The following is a 20239-nucleotide window of genomic DNA, read 5'->3' as shown; positions in this document are numbered from 1 at the left end:
TGTCTATAGGTAACAAAAAAATTGAAGAAGAAAATACCAAAGTTCTGTTCTGTTGTACAAATTCCAGGTCGAAACCTCGAAGAGGACCCCAATTCTATACCCGACGCCACGCTAATATCCACAGCCACAATCATGTTGTTACAGTACCAATACAGTCCAGCCAATATCGAAACAAATCATCATCTTTTGTTGAACCTCTCGTCAAACTCGAGAGCCCTGTCGATGCCTTCCATAGTACTGCGGCCTGTCCTTTGGCCTGTGACGTAAAAGTTTTCTGTTCTGTCTGGAGTTGTGACCCACTGGCTGAGCATGGCACCACTAGAGGTGCCCCGGCCGCCTGTGTAAGTCGAGCCACCAGAGCTATTGCTGGTGCTGTACCCGTATTTGCTGTAAGGCCTGATAGTCCATGATTAGTGGTTGATTCGTATTGAGTTGGTTCATCTATTTACTTACTGGTTGGTAGCAGGTGAAGAAGGCATGTTGTTGGTTATCCTTTGTTGGACCTGTAGAGATAGTTGGTTGTTTGTTTGGTTGGTTGGCTGTGGTTGGGTATAGTCGGTATGATCCAAGCTTGTTGTTGATGGTTGAGACTAAAGACTTCACTTAATGATTGAGAAACTGATGATGATATCAAAAGTTCCAATTCCAGAAAGAGGGCTGCATGTTTATTTAACTATTAACAATCCTCCTAGGCCTCGCAAATTCGTAGACAGACATGAAAAGCAGACAGTCTCAAAATGGAAAAATACCACCATGAGCAAACACTTGAAAGCACCCTTGAGTCAAAAAACGGCCCCCATCATAGCGCGCAATTGGGAATAGTGAGATAGATAACAAGCCTCCCTAGTTTCGAAACATCCACGATGGGAATAATCTGCCACACACGCGCGCAAAAGCGGGAGGGTCTAGAAAAAAAAGGTAGGTCAAATGCCGGCCTCAGACAATTACCATCATCGTCACCACCGTCAAAGCTTTAATTGGATGGTGGCGAAATACATGAAACGGAAACTGCGCCGCCGAGGAAGAGCACTGAGTCATGATTAACCAACATTAATTAAATATTTCGCTCTCAAAAGTCGAATAATTATGTCGGCGGAGAATGTGTCCTTGGCGTGTCTCGCAAATGCGCAGAATCACAGTGTTTAGAAACTCAACTTTTCGCTCTTAAACTAGTGGAGATAAGCCACAAGAGGGAGCCAGTATGAGCAGGCATGCTACTGGGGTGGTGGCTCAGCCGGCCCCCAAGTTGAAGTACAAACAAGCTTCAATAGATCATGAATACTGAATATGGCAGCATTCCATTAAATTCTACGCCTTTTTAGAGATTTAATCACCGGGCAGTAGGCTATTGCAAGGGAGGGAACTGGGTTTTGCGCCCTTATTCCCTTTGAAGGACGGTTATCTGGTTGACGAAAAGTCCCCTCTGTACCGACCTGGAGATGGTCATCATGACAACTCAATGGTCAATTAGCCAATCAATTGACAGCATGTCTTACAGCAAGTTTCAGGGCAAGATTGTCAAAACATTAAGGAGCTCAAACTTTGAAGATCAGCTTCTCTATAATCGCCAGCCTCAGCATTCAGAAAAATAAACTATCCGTTCCTTCTATGGTAGTTCTTCTTAGCGGTCTCTTATCCTCTCTATCCTTGTCCCCATTCAAATGTGATGGCACACATGTGGGAATGACCATCTTCAACGAGGCTGAGTGGATGAGACAACAGATCAAGAAATTTTGTGTAGAGCACAAGGTCTGAACGATGTGACAACGGTCTGAATAGCGGTTACTCACCTGGTAGTACTAAACTAAATAGAATGAACGAACTTTCTAGCTCCTTCTCTTTTGCTTCCGGCGGCTAAGTAGCCTACCTCACATGTGTGTCTCGACTAGAGATTGTCTCTCATGATGGATGCAGGGGAGGCCCCACACTTATCATGACAGATGTAACTTCATGACGGCCGCCATGAGCAGCTAAATCCTGGCCACCAAAGTTCTCTCGGACTAGGCTTTCACCGGGCATCTCCCTTTGGGCACCGACGGATATTGGAACTTTGGATCCTAGTAATTAGGAGGACGATATAACACGACCAGCATCTTGTAGGAGAAAAGTCCCTTCAGCATATCACCCCCACGCTGAGGCAACCAACGGTTTTGAACGAAGCTTTGAAAACAGCCAAAACATTTGAACAGAGTAAATAGTATCCAGAATATTGCGACTAGGAGTAAAACAACAGTTCATCAGTTCAGTTGTTAAAGCTCCCTTTTTCTTGGGACGTGCATAGGGCTAGCCTTGTGGAACTCCCTCCCTGTGAAGCAATTTGTAGCATAACAAAATAACGACACGAGTATCATCACAGCACAGTTTACGAAAATACTGTTTAAACCTCGACGCTACGCACCGAGATCACCACGAAAACGATCTTCGTCAATGCAAACAACATTAATATTCGTATTTGGATATGTTGTAACATTTAAAAAATTGCAGTCTTTCTATAAAGCCTAATAAAGATATTGCACAATAATATGACTGACCAAGTCGGTTACCCTGTAGCCCATGAAACATTCAGCGACAACAATCACCAAGAAGTTCAAATATCAACGCCAAAAGGAAATTGTCAAAGACTTACGGGAGACACATTCAGTTCACGGATAGACATTACGCCCTGCAGATACTGCGAACCTTGATTTCCATCTCGCATTCCAACGTCTCGGCACTCAAGATTCAACATTCCAACGGTCAACCTCCACATCAACAACTGCCGAAAGTCTGCTTCAAACCTAAGACACAGTGGACCATTAGACAACTGTTTAAAATGACATACCCAACAAGGTGGATATCGAAACTCGTATTTATTATTCGACGAGGTTTCAGAATGCCTTTTACGGACAATGAAGAGGTTGTACACGAGTCACCAAAATGACGAGTTTGTGGATACATGCTGTTAGAGATAAATGTCCTGTTTAACGGCATTCCCGGGTGACAGGACAAGTCTCTTGTTAATAGTCGGCAACGGCGCCGAGGTAAGAGATATAAGGCTTATGCTTGACATAAGACTGTTTGGTGTATATTCCCGCAACACCAACACAGTCCAGTAGGCAATCCCTCCACCGCCGTGGAGACAAACGGATCAAGAGAAAATTGGCAACGGAAAACAGAATCGGACCAAGTTGGAACTTCAAAGAAATGCCAGGAAGAATGGCTGCATGTATGCACTATTGATATGCTAAACGGCTTTGGGATGGGTTAGTGTTGTGTCGTGACAGTCTTGTCGTCATTAAAGTCCATATAGAGGGGCAATTAGCATACAGCACAATGCAGTCGCAGGTGCAGTATAGCTTAAAAATCGAGCAAAGGTAAACAACGGTTGGACAAGGTTACAGCTTTCAGCAATTTGTGGAGGTTCAGCAGTGACATGAAACATCAGACTGACAACCTTCGTGGGCCCTGCTGTTCCTTTATCATTATTCCAGAGGCCCAGCACCACCATCAACATCCAGGCGTTGAGCAAGATTGTCAATATTATTGCCTCATTTCTTCCCCCTAACAACCGTCACCGGAACTTTCACGACGCTTCGGAAGCGTAAACTCTCGAATTAGACGTGCACTTGGCCAAGAAAAGTAGTCGACTAAACTATCAGAACCGAATTCGATAGACTGTTGATACCCTGTCTTCAGCTCTGCCTCGCCTGGGCCTGGACCTCGTCATTGGACAGGGGGACGGTTCCCTGTCGATGCCCCGAGAGCGGAGTGAGAAGACAGGGGCACGATCTACAGCGAGGACAGGCATAAGGATGAATGGAGAGAATGGGTCTTTAGGGTCCAGTTGTGGCAAGGCACCGGAGCAGGCGAGAGCAACGACTAGAAAATGATATTGCTTTTTGGTTATACGATTATTGATGGGTCTGAGCGTTGATACTAATGAGATATGTTGATTGATAGAGAAACACGGACGAGCAGTAGTCGACATGATGTGGTTCAGAACAACTGTAGATACAAATCACATGTTTTCTCAGACAGCCATATTCTCCTTTTTCTGGAACCTACCTATATCGTCCATGAACAACACAACAGTTCTCCCAAAAAGGAAAAAGCATCCCGAATTGGGTGGTTTGAGAGTGACCACACCTGCATGGAGCTATCGCTTTTGGTGCGCAGCGCTAATTGACCCATTTACGGTGACAGGGGTACCATGGACGAGAAAGTGGATGCACACTGCAGAACAAGAGAAAACAGTACGATTGATTCACTTGGCAGTGGAAATGTGGGAAAACCAGATGGGCTGGAATGCGGCTGCACGGGAGACACCGTTTTGTTTCGTGTCAGTGCGGGAGCTACAGCGATACTCATGCTGAGGCTGAAGGGCGATTGAGTCAACTTCAGTTAAGGAGAAGAGCGAGTTCGAATGATTCGGTTCGGGGGACTGAGTCAAGCTGAATAAATCTAGACCCTCGTTATTACATAGTAACGGGCAAGGATTTGTTAGATCTTTGCGATTTATGTATGTGTGCCCTGAAGGTTGCAGTTACCTCGGAGACCCACGTTTAAATATGCCCTGCATTGTGACTTTGTGAGCAGTCAGGTCAGTTAATATGATTGCATTGTGTGCACAGATGAAGCACAATTCGAAGAGGAGGGATATGGATACTATGTGAGCCAATGATGTTATACAAATTTGACATGTTGGTCAAGGATCCGAAGCACTGACTCTTCCCATCCATTACACAAAATAAGTTTCAAGTAGACAACTGGACCGGATGATGTCGAAACTTGACGTTGCCGAGATCTTGAAAGGGTCCTGTCAATAAATGGCGCTCATTATTGCAGATTCACCAGGTTGGCAAGTACCGAATGCGAGCAAGCCATATGTTGCGATGTGCCAGTTTCTAGAAAACGTCTTTTTTTCTGTTTCTCCTTTCACCTCCTAACAAACTCCCCGATTGTGCAAATGCATAAAACCACACCTCCTTTTACCTGCTGATTGCTTTGTCAGGTGCAGATGGATGGCTTGGAGCCAAGTGGGCGAAGCGTTGTAGCTCACAACGCTAATTGGTCTCTACAAAACGCCACAGCGCGAATGATGCAAATTACAGTACTACCCGTTGCTTCCTTTCAGCACGTCGTTCGATACCCGTTTCTTTTGTGGCGGCTGAGTTTTTTCCTTTCTCTAATCTCCCCCTTGGATTAATGCAAGCCTCCAAAAACCGTCCGTCCACCTCGTGTGCGCATGGCGGTGTCAATGACGCGCTGCATCTTTTGGTTGGGTAGCTTGGTTTCCCTCTATTTTTCTTGTGCCATGGAGACTCGACGCTAAGATATGCAAGCTGTCAGGTACCCGAAATCTCATTGCTGATCTCGGGGTGGCAATTGGTGGAACCCATTAGGTATCACAACAGCTACAATGCACATGGAACAGTGATGATGCTATACATGGTAGATGCACTCAACATAAACTGCACAGAGCACGAGTATATCCAAGCAGTATGCAACAACAATGGGATTCTCTGACATACCCTACAACAAAGACAATATGGGTTCTCCGAACGCACAAGACATCAGTTGTTCCAAGTCAACCAACATGAGCGGTTTCTTTCAAGCAGATCTTGCACTAAAGTGACTCCCATGGACGGATCCAAGTTACCGATTCCAACGGTTCTCAGTCTACCATCACGATCAATTTAATTCTTAACCAGAGATATTCTTCGTCGATCTCATAATGGATAGAATGGTCATCATGCCGATCAATGAACGATCCGTCAACTGCCAAAACTCGAAAGTTGTGGTTCTCTCGGTCGCTCGGTTCTTACTCCATACAGTATTTCGTCGCTTGATTCATTCAACACTAACAAGATTTAGTAAACTGGGCTCTTAATTTCCCAGATCACAGTCGCCTGCTGAAGATAGAACACCGAAAATAGAAACGAACAAAGCGCTACACAATGTATCTGTAAAAGCAAAGTAATAAACAACAACGATACATACAATGCAAAGCCACCTAAGTCCAGCAACAAAGGAGATTACACAGACTGACTCTGTAAGGTTCTCCAGGAAATGAACCGCCCCTATTGCAAAACTATACTACCTCGCTTGATGGAACGATAGACCAGCCGGGATGCAGATGAAGGTTATTCGTATCTGAGTTATCGATTATCTAGACGCAGCTGAAGGTACATAGTATTCAAATAGTGTACAGAACCGGCGTCTCTGGTGCGACAACCGACAAGAAACTACTGTACAGCGACTCATTTGTTAATGACCTGCCAACATGATAGAAACATCTGCCCCCGAGCTTCAGCAGAGCAGGTGGTTGGATGTGTTTAATCCCAGCCCGTTGTCGCTCCACCGTAGCTTCGGCGAGCGCTTGTACGCGACCCCCGCTAACGTAACCTGATAAGGCTAGAAAAGCCACGATTTAGTCAGGGGTCAGGGGACACCCCCGTTGAGACAGAGTGGGTCTTGGTCAATCGAACTTCAGCGCGCCATTGCCCAAGTGGCTAACGACTTTCTCTTTCAACCAAGCATCCTTTTTGCTTTGCTTTTACCACTCTAACGCTATGGACACTCTCACAATCAGCGGCCAACCCGGCCATACGGCACCAAGTATAGCTTAGCTCTTCATCAGGCTTAGATCCATCTGCCCAAGTTTGTGCCCCATCTCCCTCAATAGCGCTTCGAACTAACGCAAGCTCAGGCACACTATCAAAATCGAGAATAGCCACAGCAAATGTCCGGGATGATGATAGCCCACACCCAACAGCCCACGCGAGGCAACTCGGGGCCAAACAGACAAGGGGAAAAGGATGGACCAGACCGTAGAGGCCTGTCCTGCATATAAACAGCCGCTTCCTCCATGTCTTTCACTCACTCTTCACTTCTTGTCACTCACTTACAAACCAGTCTTCGCGGATAATTAGTAACTCTTCGAGTTCACCGCAGTCCATTCGTTCATTACAGTTTTTGTACATTTCTTCCCAACATGAAGACCGCTGCTTACATGGCCATGGCCTTTGGCCTGGCCTCTGCCTTCGAGAACGTTCCCCGCAACCTCGACGAGCCTTGCGAGTGTGACCTCGAGGATCCTTGCTATGTCGCTGTCCAGGCCAACAAGGCCGTTCTCTGTGCTCCTAATGTTTTCTCTGAGTGCGATATCAGCATGATTCCCGACGCCTGCTCTGGTGATAGCGACAAGCTCCGTCGTGAGGCTGTCAACGAGGCCTGCACATGCGAGCTTCCCTCCACCACCACCACCACAGCCGACGCCAGCACCGAGACTGCTAGCACCGAGGCCGGCACTGCTACCACTGATGCCGGCACTGCTACCACTGATGCTGCCACCACTGATGCCGCTACTACCGATGCTGCTACCACCGATGGCACTGCTGCTGGTACTGCCACTACTGGCACCGAGGACGTCTCTTTGAGCACTGAGATTGGTACCGAGACCACTGATGTCGCTACCGATGTCACCACCGATGCTGCTACCGGTGCCACCACCGAGACCTCCGCTCCTACCACCACTGAGGAGGACTGCGACGACGAGACCACCACCGAGGAGGGCACTGCTCCCGCTACCGCCCCCGTCGACACCGCCACCGAGTCCGCTCCTACCGGTACTGAGTCCGCCCCCGTCGACACTGCCACTGGCACTGCTCCCGTCGACACTGCTACTGAGTCTGCCCCTACCGGCACTGAGTCTGCTCCCGTTGACACTGCTACCGGCACTGCCCCTGTCGACACTGCTACTGAGTCCGCCCCTACCGGCACTGAGTCCGCTCCCGTTGACACTGCCACTGAGTCTGCTCCCACCGGCACTGCTCCCGTCGACACCGCCACCGAGTCCGCTCCTACCGGTACTGAGTCCGCCCCCGTCGACACTGCCACTGGCACTGCTCCCGTCGACACTGCTACTGAGTCTGCCCCTACCGGCACTGAGTCTGCTCCCGTTGACACTGCTACCGAGTCCGCTCCTACCGGTACTGAGACTGCTCCTGTTGACACCAAGACCGACTCTGTCCCTACAGGTACCGAGACTGCTCCTGTTGACACCAAGACCGACTCTGTCCCCACTGGTACCGAGACTGCTCCCGTTGACACCACCCAGACTGGCGCCAACGGTGTCTCTACCACTGGTGCTACCGTCCCTTACACCACCAAGACTGTCTACACCACTGCCGTCAACACTTACACCAAGTGCCCCGACTACGTCAAGGACTGCCCCGCTGGTGGTAACGGCCCTTACACCGTCACTGAGACCGTTGCTGTTTCTACCACTGTCTGCCCTGTGACCGAGGAGTACCCCTCCAAGCCCACTGGTTACTCTCCCGAGAAGTACACCACCAAGACCATCTACTCCACTGAGGTCTACACCGTCACCAAGTGCCCTCCTTCCGTCAAGGACTGCCCTTACGGATCCGTCACCACCAAGACCTACCCCGTCTCTACCACCGTCTGCGCCGTCACCGAGGAGCACCCCTCCAAGCCTACCGGTTACGCTCCTCCCAACACCAGCACTCTCTACACCACCAAGACCACCTACTCTACCAAGGTTTACACCGTCACTGAGTGTGGCCCTGAGGTTAAGGACTGCCCTTACGGATCCGTCAAGACTGAGACTGTCCCTTGCACCACTGTCTACGCTACCGGTACCAAGGAGATTCCTTCTTACCCTACCGTTGTCATTCCCGGCAAGCCTGAGCACCCCACTCCTGAGCACCCCGAGAAGCCTGAATACCCTACTCCCGAGACTCCTGCCCAGCCCGAGCACCCCGAGACTCCTGCTCAGCCTGAGAAGCCTGAGTACCCTGCTCCTGAGCACCCCGCCAAGCCTGAGCACCCCGAGACTCCTGCTCAGCCCGAGAAGCCTGAGTACCCTGCTCCTGAGCACCCCGCTCAACCCGAGCACCCTGCCCAGCCTGAGCACCCCGAGACTCCTTCCAAGCCCGAGGAGCCTGCTAAGCCTCACTACCCTGCTCCTCCTGCTGCCGAGACTGACAGCGGCTACAAGGCTCCCGCTCCCAGCCAGCCTTCTGCCACCGTCCCCTACCACCAGCCTACTGGCACCGCTCCCGCCGTTGAGGTCACCGCTGGTGCCTCTCGCTTCGGTGTCGAGATGGCTGTCGCCGCTGCTGGTATCTTTGCCATTCTTCTGTAAATGCATCATGGAACATAAAATCTTCCCTTGCTGTTCATTATTTATTACAACATAATAAGCTTCACTATGTATATAGTATGATTTAGACGACTTGAGCGCTTGCCAAGTAGTGGTAGAAGAATTGTTATGAATTTGGATATAACATTGTCTTGTTTATTAAAGATACCATTCCATTAATTATATATGACCTTGTTAATCTTGATTCTGAAATGTGAAGTCAAAATATCTATCGTACTCGCCATGCACCTGAAAACATATTGAACAAGGCTACAATGAAGCTGGACTAAACATTATTACGTGAACTACAGCCGTTCCTTTTTGGTCGGCCAGGCCTCCGTGTGACAACGCCCTGAACTCTGTCTCCTCCATGTTTTGTTCAACGTAGAAATGCGCTAGAACAAAGAAGCGGATCTTTGAGACAGGGCCAGACTAAGGGGACCGTTTGATCCGGATCGTTGGAAAACCTTGGGGACACTCGGCAGGGACAAAGTCAAACAGGTGGCTTATGGCCGTTGTGGTGACGACAAGCCTTTTTTGACTGGAATGCGGGAAGATAGAGGGGGGCGTGTGGATGTCTTTGGGCGAGTTCTGGAAGATGGCTTGTTTTAAATGGAAAGTGGCTTACTGGCGGTGAGTACATCGTCAGCAAGGATAAATGGCCACAAAGAAAGAGACGGTGATGACGAGAATTGTGGTGTCGTGTCAAAATAGGACTGTATCATGAGCTTTGTTCAAGAAGAAGGGTTTCGGAAGTGTGGTGGGAGCGCGGATATTCAGGAGCTTAGTCTTGGACTTGATTAACCCCTCAAGCGGAAACAAAGAATAACAATAATGTAAGTCTCCTCAATTGATTCATGTTGTGTTAGTTAGTGTCGTTTATCTATGGCCTTCTTTGTCACGGGTTTGTTGTTCTGTGATGTGTAAATCAGGTACGTACCTTGACTATCACGAGGACGAGTGTGTTGCCGTTGATGGCTTCAAACTTCCAACGCCCTAGAAGTGGAAGAAATGACGCCATAGTCTTTGAAAAGAAAGCACGCGATGACTCTCACCGACTCATAATAAATTACAGACCTGGAGCGTTGAATATCGGAGATAATTGACAGTCATGACCATTTGCTTGGCGTCGGATGACACCGTAAATATTCTTGGGCGCGGCTGTTTCACTAATGAGGCGACGCATGTAAGAGCGGATGACATACATGGCGCTTGGCGAGTGAGAGACGTTGTGAAACAGGATGCAGGATGACATGATCGAGGATCATTAGCGAGATTCTAGACCATTTGAATCAGAATATCGATAAGCGAAGGTTTGGGGAATTATGGTAACTACCTGGCGTTATGAAAAATATCTGTATCATGTTGGTGAGCTACTTCTGGTAGTATAAGCTCTGAACAATTAGACACAAGTTAGGTGTAAGTAATAACACTGTACCCATAATAGGATACGAGAAAAGGCCTGCATTATTTAAATTATTTTTTATAAATATCATATATCGAGAGAGAGGGACTCTCTGGAAGATGTGCATAGAAACTCGGCATGATGGTGTTGCCAAAGAGCCTTGTCGACATAGTGTGGCGCAATGCTGGGGTTTTGGAGCCACAGTTAGGCGCACAGCCGTCACGAAGCTGCGCCTCTATATGAGCATCCACTGACATCAGGCTCATGGCTAAAGTCCTTCAAAAATCGGAATGCAATTGAATAATGACGAGTTAATGGCTTGTATCCAGATTCAATTAGGAGTCATTTCTTGTTTTGTTTGAATAGTTGTGTTGAAACTCAATGATCGTTACCTGATGTTGAAATGACCAGTGGTCGCAGTAGCTTGGGCGGTTATGTACTGTACTGTAACTGGAGGGCTCCTCCCACTGTAAAACATTATTGTGTAGGGGCCGTTGCAGCAGCTCTCATTCTCAACGTGACAGCTTCATCAGCAATAGATTCATCAATCTGCATCTTTAACAACTTGCATCACGTCAATGAATCGAAAGCGGCACCTGAGTTCCCTTCCCGGGGACTAGACTCCTCGGACTATCCAGTTACAACCCATATTGTCTCACACATCCACCTATTTCGGCATCTCCCATCAGGCCTCCTGTGAGCGATGGGGCGCAGCAACACGCCCACGACAGCGGGCCGCAAACCACCTATACCCGTTGCATTCCAACGTGTTCAGCTCAGCCTTCCAGACCCATCTTGTCCAGCGACTGAGGACTTGCCTACCCTCTTGTATACGGGTCATGCCTGGGTATTTGTGCCCTGGTTCCGGCCTGTTTTGGAGGCCAGCCGAGATGCACTTCCACCATCCATTGCACATCTTCAACGATTTCACTGCCTCTAGCCGACCAACATCTTGACCCGTACAACAAGAGGGTGCTGACTTATAAGCTTGTGTATTCCTTTACTTTGTATCATGAGAGCCTCGTGGACTTTATCGACATCGCAAGGCTACATCTACAGGCCAACATCAAAATCGTTGTCTTATTTCCACTATCTTTGACAGTCAACAAATAACCCTGCACAATGAACAGTAATAGCGCGACATCGCCCTTTGGGCCTGGCTTACAAGTTCCAATATCGTCGCCCAGTGGATCAAACACCACTACAACAGGTAGACCACCACTATGGAACTCATCATCACGGCGCAAAATATCACGTCTGTATCTCTACACCACACTTCCTTTAGAGAAGATTGTGGCGGTTGTACATGCCAAATCTCCAGATACTGTGCCTGGGTATGCGATTCCTAGTTTCATATGCTTGGGTTGATGCTCATTACGTGTATAGTCAGGACTCGGCCCACAAGACGCTCAACGCAATGCTTAACAAGCAGCCGCGATGGCTTCACCCAAGAAACGAAGGTGACATGGCACGGAGATTGGAAGAGTTGTCGCTTTCTCCTACAAGAACCAACTCAACACATAATTCCATTTCATCTCCTATGCAAGATACTTCAGGATCAACACCTGCTCTAAACGCTGTTCCAACACCACATCTTGTTAGAAATCCAACTAGGGCTTCACTCGAAGTTCCACCTTTCAACCAATACTCTCAGTCTCAGCAGCGCCGCGCCAACAGGTCTACCGTCCAAGAACGAGAGCAAGAAGAAAACAGCCATTTTAGGACTTTCTTGCAACGACCAACATTCATGACCACCTCGACAGATTGCACAACGGGGACATTCTCAAGTCTACTCAAAGACTATGGTCACCCATATGTCAAGACAGTGAAGCGTCTTATCAAACGGTATACGGCGCCATTGAGCCGACGAGGGGCCAGTCTTTCGCCCATTTCGGACGAGGAGCCAACTATGACGTCTTGGCTAGAAGACCGAGACGCTCCTGTCTGTCTACCAAACGGCCCTTACTACATGCCAGGTGACTTCCTGTGCATCGACCAAGTTGCCCAGGATGACTATACATGTTTTGAAGGAACTGAGGATCATATAAAAAAGTCATGTTTCTGCCGGCCAATGGAAGAACTCAGGGAACCAGCATGGATAACAGCGCAGGGCGTCTCCCAGACTGGTTCCAATGCTGTGGCCCTTGCTATCAACAATTCCTCGTTCGAAGAGCGCGATCAATTTGGCCATACTGTTTTCCATCTCATGGCGGCGAGAGGCATGGGCGACGAGCTTTTTGAAGCAATCCGATTAGTCCAAGACGCAGATATTCTTAACGAGCAGAATACAGCTGGACAAACACTTTTACATGTGTTGCACATTTCCTGGTTCCACAGCGAGGTTCATCTGCAACATCTCCTGGATATTCTCGCTAGGAAAGGATTCAACTTTAGCGCAAGCGATTACTATGGTCGTTCATTTTCACATATCCTCTTCCAAAGAGACGAGTCAGTTGGTTTTCGCAACAACTTGCTTCAACTTTGTGGTTCTACGAGCTATCAAAAGCGGGATGCATTCAACATGACGCCTACTAATTCAGTGGCCCCTGTGCCAATCGTTGGAATCAACAGAACATACACTCAGGCTATGGACATCGACCCTCCCGTACAAACTTCGCGACATGACAGCAACGACCCTTACCGCACAACCGATATACAACAAGAAGCACGCATCCTAGAATATGTTAGGGCCGCAGTAAATGACCCCCTACTCGAAGATCTAGAAGGTCGCAATGGACTACATTGTCTCGCTGCGGCCACACTAAGCTCAAGCAGTGTCACACAAAAATACAACCTAGACAAGGAAGGCATGCCAAACTATCAGAAGAACAAGAAGGAAAAAGTCGACAAGTACTCAGATTCAAGTACCAGGGGCTTAGAGTTTCGTCGAACGCTCTTAGAAAGTCTTCTAGCAGCAGGTGTCGACCCAAACCACTACGATACCCACGGCAACACACCCCTTATGGCCTTTGCCGCCCAACTCCCTGAAGACGACGACTACACAAACGGTCCAGGTATTATCGAAGATCTCATCAGAGCTGGCGCACGAGTCAATGCCCGAAACAGAGCTGGCGAAACAGCGCTACACGTCGCTGTTCGATGTGGGCACAAGCTAGCTGTCAAGCAACTTGTTAAAAGTGGCGCGAATGTCCACGTTCGCGACGCAGCGGGTCGAAGTGTTCTGGAGGTTGCGGATGCAAAAATGAAGAGTCTGAGGGGCCAGGATGATGCTGAGTACTCCCATCTTGAGGCCTGCCGGGCGTGGTTGAGTGGGACATCAAGTGGTGCTGTACAGGAGCCTACGGTCATACAAGAATGGGCGATTTGTTCATAGGGGCAACATTAGAAGGAGTTTTGATATTTATGATGGGACGATTATAGACATTTGGGTGGGTAGGGATTTTTGTTCTCTTGGCGTTGGCATCGGGCTGGAACCAGATACCCAGGCGTTTATAGACAAAACTAGGATAGACTTGATTTCTTTGGTATATAAACTGGATAAACAGTACATAGACAAGATAGAAAGAAAAATTGGAAAATAACACTAAAGAATGTCGCAAGGATAGATGATCTGCAAATGTCGAAGCTTCAATAGTATCTAATGAGAGGCGCAATATGAGTAAAAGAAATAATCCGTCCACAGTCTAATAATGCTCTAATACATAATCCAAAACAAAAACATGAGCGATTATCTAGTATCCAAACTTCTGTCCAACAAGCTCTTCGCTCAATCTCCAGAGCTTCTCAGCGTCAACGGGGTCTCGCGCCCAAGACTTGTAGGTGTCGACAAAGGGGTCCGAGACTCTGGTCTCCAAGAGATAGGCACCGTTGTTTGCTGCGGATTGTTAGTATCTAGCTTTATTTAGAGTCCAATTACTTCTTACCTCTGAGGTTGGGGTCAAAAGCAGCAAATGCGTGGGTAGCAGCGCCAACTTCTACGGGAACAGGGTCAAGGAACTTCCAACCTTCAGTGTTTCCTCGTTCGCGATGAGCTTTGACTTTAAGGTTATTAGTTTGATGTGTGCAAGTGAGATCAAGTAAATAACGTACTGATAGCTCCGAGATCACCTTCCATGCTAGCAAAGTCCAAGTGAGTTCCCAGACCGGTCGTCAAGATGAGTCCTGGGTGCACACTGTAAGACTGCAGGCCGCGGCCTCCGAGTTTCTGAGCAAGAGATATAGAAAAGAGAGCATTGGAAGTCTTGGCTTGTCCATAGGCGGACCATTCGTTATAAGTCTCACCGTTCTTGTGAAAATTAGTATGTTTCGACCTAAATGATGGGATGGCATTCTTACACTGAAGTGAGGATCCGCAAAGCGGACGGGACCAAGACTGTGAACATTACTCGAGATGTTGACAATTCTGGGCGACTTGGAAGCGAGGATCTTGTCCATGATCAGGTTTGTAAGAAGAAAATGACTAAGATGGCAAATCGCGAATTGCGACTCGAACCCATCAACACTCTTCGCGTAGGGAACAGCCATGATACCGGCGTTATTGACCAAAACGTCAATGACGGGCACGTCTTCCCAGCTGTTGACCCCCTCGGCAGCCTTGCGCACTGAAGCCAGAGAGCTGAGATCTACAACCAAGTTGCGAGTCTTGACGCTGGGGTAGCCTTTAGCGATGGCTTCTGCGAGCTCTTGCAGCTTGGAAGCATTGCGACCGGCTAGGATAAGGAGTTCTGGGGACTTGGAGGCTGTTTCCTGAATGAAAAGGCCACCAAGACTGTTGAGGGTTACGCCGGTTGTGAGGATGACTTTGCCCTTGATGATGTCGGCGTACTCGTTGACGAGCTCATTGACGGTGGTTGAAGCAGAGTGAGGAGACATTGTGATTAATTTAAGAAGAAAGATAATTCCAAGGTATTGTTGTAGATTGCTGTTGAGTTGTTGTTCTGAGTGTGTTGATGGTGATAGTTCTCATTGAGTGGGAGCATCCCACAATACTTATAGTGTTCTTCATCCTTTAAGTCCGACGATGCATTTTGTGTAGAAGTTGAGGTATTCGGACTTACAGCAAAAAAGCTTGAGTGTTGAGTGTAAGCTGCGTTTGCATCCCTGGCTGCTGGCGTCAGCCATTTCCGCGTTATGAGGCGGGGTATTGGCGGCGAGGAGTGACGGGATTACCAAGAAGTCCGATATTCAATCACCACATCTGTTTGCGCTACAGCACATACACGAATATTGTTTCTCGCATGTTTTATCGGAGCGATTAACTAGGTAATAATCAAAGGGTTTGAGAGTATCTCTGAAGAGGGTACCAGTTCCTATAAGCTATGTGTGATAAAATAGTGAAGAACTTGAGACACAAGCTTAGGGATAAGATACTCTAAAAGGTGATCTAAACTGCCCATACCGCGGTGATATGCTCCTCCAGGAGATCTAATTTTACTAAAAAGATACATTTATTAAAGTCAAAAATTAATAGCTTTTTGACATTCATCGATCTCTAAACGGATGCTTTCGTTATGAAGTATAAACTGAAATTAAGGCATCAGTCAGGCCGTTGGTGCCTGTCCCTATGCTTCTCCTCCTCACCTCCATTTCCCTACTACAAGCTTCCACTTCTTCTTTCTCCAATATCGAAAACACCGCAAATGCCTGCACCAAGGGTCACATCTATATGATTTCTTAACCATGCTATGCGTGCGATATTGTGTTTTTTCTTTCTCCTACTTTGTTGGTCTCACCTTGGCCGATCGTCTCCATACTTTCTCTGCCTTTGAGCCGCCTTGATCTCATGCTCGACCAAATCAATCGACATCCGTATATCTTCTCATAATTTTGACATAAACTTGCCAACCGGCGCGCACCACGTATCGGCGACACCTCTAACCTCAGACCGGACATTATACTTCAACACCACCAAAAGCATACGACTTTCGAGAAGCCAGTCACGAGATCAGGAGCAGCCGCAGCCGGGCTTTCGCAGCTATCCATACACTTAGACCGAGGGCAGAGACGTGCATCGTGATGTCGGCAACGCCCTTAGACAATACGTGGGTGGACGCCTGTGCGATCTTCTCGTTACGGAAGGTCATGAAATCAGCGCCCTAAGGACATTCCTCATCGCCTTTCCAGGACCTTCTCAAACAAAAACAGTCAGGAGAGTGAATGTCCCAATACTTACATCACCAGACTGATTCAGACGATGAACGCCGTGGCCTTGTGACGACCTGCTGCAATTTTCACTGACGACTTACCTCCAATTCATCATGGCCCATACAAGTACAACAGCGAATCAATGAGTACTACTGGTTCGAATCTATGCTCCGACGAATTCGAATTCTCGAAGAGGAGGTCCAGCCGAAGCAAGAAAGGACTATACTGGGGTCGACTTGTGAAAGCCAGACAGCATACATAGCAAAGCATGTCTGTTCAATTACACGGCATTAAGATACAGGCCCGACTTGCCGCTGTGACAAGCGATGAGCCAACGGATGTTGTTGAGGACCAACACCAAGAAAGAATTGCACAGTGGTATGAAGATGCCAAGGCCGACAACTGGCGCTCAGAGCGATTTGCCAATTAATATCACTTTTGCTCTAGAGCGCGTCGCAGTCGGTACACTCAACGCACCGCAGGGGCTTCGGTTACTTCTCGTCAGTCGGGGGACAGGAGGTTAAGATGGAACGACTAACAGGATCATGGAGGCGATCACGTATCATGACGACATAGAAATCCCCAGTAGACATCAGGAGAGGTGCGAGGGCCATTTACTGGTATAGACCTTGATTGGAAAAGTATCTATGTATCTTGCAAGATCTTGTCGTTGACAGTAAGTTATCAATCCAGGGCCTCGCCAAGCGGAGGGCAAGCGAGTCTATCACTTAGGGCTTCAGAAAACTTAAGCCACAGACCCAGGTAATCGAGACTATTCAAGGGGATGCTTTGTTTCTGGTATCACTGGCTTACCAACCTAGGTATGCACGTACGCATCATATAATCTCCTGATACTTGTTGAGTTGTTATGATAAAACATGATCTCAACATTCTGCCAATTGACGTGTAAAACCATGGCACTGCAGACTACCCTACACCTGAACATGATGACTGAGGCAATCCATGGTTTCTGGGACAAAGGCCAAATGAGAACCGGCAAAGTTCGATTGTAGACCACATATTTGACAGCTCAGAGCGACCCATCAAAAGTTTGGTTTCTGTTTTTGAAACTTAAACCACAGAAAAACGTTGTGGTTGTGTGTGTGTGTGTGTGTGTGTGTGTGTGTGAGAAACAGGTTGAATCACAAACAATTGGAGGCTTGGGTTATCTGATTTAGTTAATTTAGAAATCACGAAACTATAAATTAGCCAGCTTGGGAGATATCACTAGTTCGTTTTGGATGCGTCTTTATCTGTAGTTGTCAAGGTTGATGCGGTGAAGCTGTCCACGCATGATGAGATCGGCAGATGACCAGTCAAAGTATAGAGTGACGAATATGGCGACCCAGACCCAGAATCATTCCTCAACGAATAACTAAAGTTCCACGAAATAATATTTTTGATTTGCTGCAAAATTAAGCCAACACGGGTAGCAGCTGTTGTTTTGGCTTTTGGCAGGGCAAAGGTGCCTACTTTCCTTTCCCTCTCTTTCTCGGCGCCTCTTTCTCCAAGCACTGTCAGTTATTGACGTCGCCTGCCGAAGTGCGTTGTACTGTGCAACCCAACCATCCAGCAACTTGCACTACTTTTCCAACCTCACTCTATCAACTATTTCGAGACCATCAATACTCTGCATCATCACACGCTCACTAAACAGTTCGTCTGGCCTTTTGTGGTTGTTTCTGGTTCTGCCTCTGCCTTCATTTGCTGTCGCTTCTACTCTCTCTCTCTCTTTAATATTTACCCCTCCTCCATGACCACAAGACACTGATAAGCTCATGGCCCACAGCTATCATGACTGCTCCCGCTCCCACCCTTGATGGCGAAGCCCAACCTCGCATCCCCATCCCCGACCAGCATTTTTCCGTTTCCTTGCCAGATTCGCCAATACAGACGATAGAAACCCCCCTAAAGTTTGAGATACCCGAAGACTGTCGCACTTTCTCTCCATTTGCCCGCTTGCCCCCCGAAATACGCACCCAGATATGGCAATGCACCCTGGACACCCCCGGCATGCACTTTCTCAAGATCGACACCGACTGGCACCCATCCACAGGCATCGGAAGATGGTGGATCAAAGAGTCGACCCTCCTCCATATGTCCTCGGATGACGATGAAGAAGAAGGTGATCCTATGGCCATCGAGGTCAGAAGGGAAAGGCGGCCAACACACAAAGTAAACGGTACCCTGAAACCTCTATACCCCACCTCACAAGCCGACATCTCCTACTACACCAACTTGCACAAGCAACTCGCCAAGCTCTCCGTTACGTGCAACGAAGCTGCCGCTGTTGCCAAAAGCCTCGTGAAGCGACCAACCGCCTTTCGTTTGGATAACGGCCGGCTCGTCAGCCTCAACTCCGCCTCAGATGTTATTTACCTAGACTACATCCCTCCTGATTTCTATGAAGACAGCATACGCTTTACCAGAGGTCTGAACTGCTCAGGGCTGGACCAGATCCGCAAGGTTGCCATGAGATACTGCCACAAATGGCATGACCGAAAATCACCACTGCGGTGCCCTAATTGCGGCCAGATTCATGAAATGCCCGTTAGACTGAGGTATCCAAAGCACCTATACCGGTTCTTGGCACAATATCTTCCCAACTTGGAAGAATTCTACTTTGTTGACTATCTGATTCTCCGCAAATCTCCTGGAAGTGATACCGGAACCCATACCGACACACCAGGATCCTCCAACGGCCCAAGTGGTAAGTGATGAAACGAGTTATGACCATGACACGGCCACTGACCACAATCTACAGCACCAACATGCAAAAATTCCAGGTTCGAGGGCGGCAACAGAAGCTTCTTCGAGGTGGACGAGCCAAACTGGAAGATAACCTCACACGTTCTTGACGTTAAAGCCTGGCTACAAGAACAGTTTGTCAAATACGCAAAATTGAGCAAACTCAGCCAACACAAGAATCCCGAACAGGTCAAATTTGGCGTCCTTGCATGCGAATGGCGCGTCGAACCTCCTACAACACCAAAGAAGGCATCTGTGACGCCAGTTAAGAAGGGAAGAAACAAGAGAGCTCACAGCGAGGAGCACTCTTTCTCAAGAGCCCGACAGATATCCCCAGACCAGAGACCAGCTTCCCCCATCGAATACCTGCCATACGAAGCGACCATTCATTATCCGTTCGTGTTTGATGCCTGTGGCAGCAACAAATACGATTTTACCTTTTCGATGTCTCTGTGAGGGACTAACTAGTAGCAGGCCTGGACTTTGGCGAGGAGTTTCGAGGCGAATTTGGAGTTTGGGGTCACTGCAGCGAACAATTTTGATGTTTGTACAGGCTGAGACTGGGGTTTGATATTATTGTTAAAGAATTAGAAGAACTTAGAGTACACACCTTTCAGATTGCACCGACGTCTCCAGCCTAACCTACGATTTACAAATCCGTCCCTACAAATAGAAAGCACCATTGGGATTGCTTTTGCTAATAATCCAACGCTCATATAGGTGCTTAGTATACTCCCACCATGGAAAGCTCATCAAGCATGCCTTTGGTTATTCTGTTCAACTCCATGAGCTTATTTGGCCGTGTTGTCCACCCATCGGCAACAGCACCCAGCTCA

At 48.0% G+C, this 20239-nt stretch overlaps 5 protein-coding genes across 5 annotated transcripts; 3 read left to right on the top strand and 2 right to left on the bottom strand.

Annotated features, from left to right (window-relative positions):
• Nucleotides 1-6973: 6973 nt before the first annotated feature.
• On the top strand, nt 6974-9148 carry FGSG_01588 (uncharacterized protein; the record flags this gene model as incomplete). The annotated part of the gene is made up of 1 exon (XM_011319103.1): nt 6974-9148. The coding sequence occupies one exon, from the start codon at nt 6974-6976 to the stop codon at nt 9146-9148; it is 2175 nt and encodes a 724-aa protein (XP_011317405.1).
• An 866-nt stretch (nt 9149-10014) lies between these two features.
• On the bottom strand, nt 10015-10400 carry FGSG_11971 (uncharacterized protein; the record flags this gene model as incomplete). The annotated part of the gene is made up of 3 exons (XM_011319102.1): nt 10015-10059; nt 10086-10141; nt 10223-10400. The coding sequence occupies 3 exons, from the start codon at nt 10398-10400 to the stop codon at nt 10015-10017; spliced, it is 279 nt and encodes a 92-aa protein (XP_011317404.1).
• A 1272-nt stretch (nt 10401-11672) lies between these two features.
• Nucleotides 11673-13884, top strand: FGSG_01587 (uncharacterized protein; the record flags this gene model as incomplete). Its single annotated transcript, XM_011319101.1, has 3 exons — nt 11673-11679; nt 11761-11884; nt 11937-13884. The coding sequence occupies 3 exons, from the start codon at nt 11673-11675 to the stop codon at nt 13882-13884; spliced, it is 2079 nt and encodes a 692-aa protein (XP_011317403.1).
• Nucleotides 13885-14242: 358 nt separating this feature from the next.
• On the bottom strand, nt 14243-15383 carry FGSG_01586 (uncharacterized protein; the record flags this gene model as incomplete). The annotated part of the gene is made up of 4 exons (XM_011319100.1): nt 14243-14385; nt 14435-14548; nt 14601-14796; nt 14847-15383. 4 exons carry the CDS (start codon nt 15381-15383, stop codon nt 14243-14245), a joined length of 990 nt encoding a protein of 329 aa, XP_011317402.1.
• Nucleotides 15384-18668: 3285 nt separating this feature from the next.
• FGSG_01585 (uncharacterized protein) lies at nt 18669-19373 on the top strand (the record flags this gene model as incomplete). The annotated part of the gene is made up of 1 exon (XM_011319099.1): nt 18669-19373. One exon carries the CDS (start codon nt 18669-18671, stop codon nt 19371-19373), a length of 705 nt encoding a protein of 234 aa, XP_011317401.1.
• Nucleotides 19374-20239: the final 866 nt, after the last annotated feature.

Source organism: Fusarium graminearum, chromosome 1, assembly GCF_000240135.3.
Source record: "Fusarium graminearum PH-1 chromosome 1, whole genome shotgun sequence".
NCBI classification, from domain to species: domain Eukaryota; kingdom Fungi; phylum Ascomycota; class Sordariomycetes; order Hypocreales; family Nectriaceae; genus Fusarium; species Fusarium graminearum.
The sequence above is the reverse complement of the archived record's forward strand: the minus strand, read 5'-3'. Positions and strand labels throughout refer to the sequence as shown.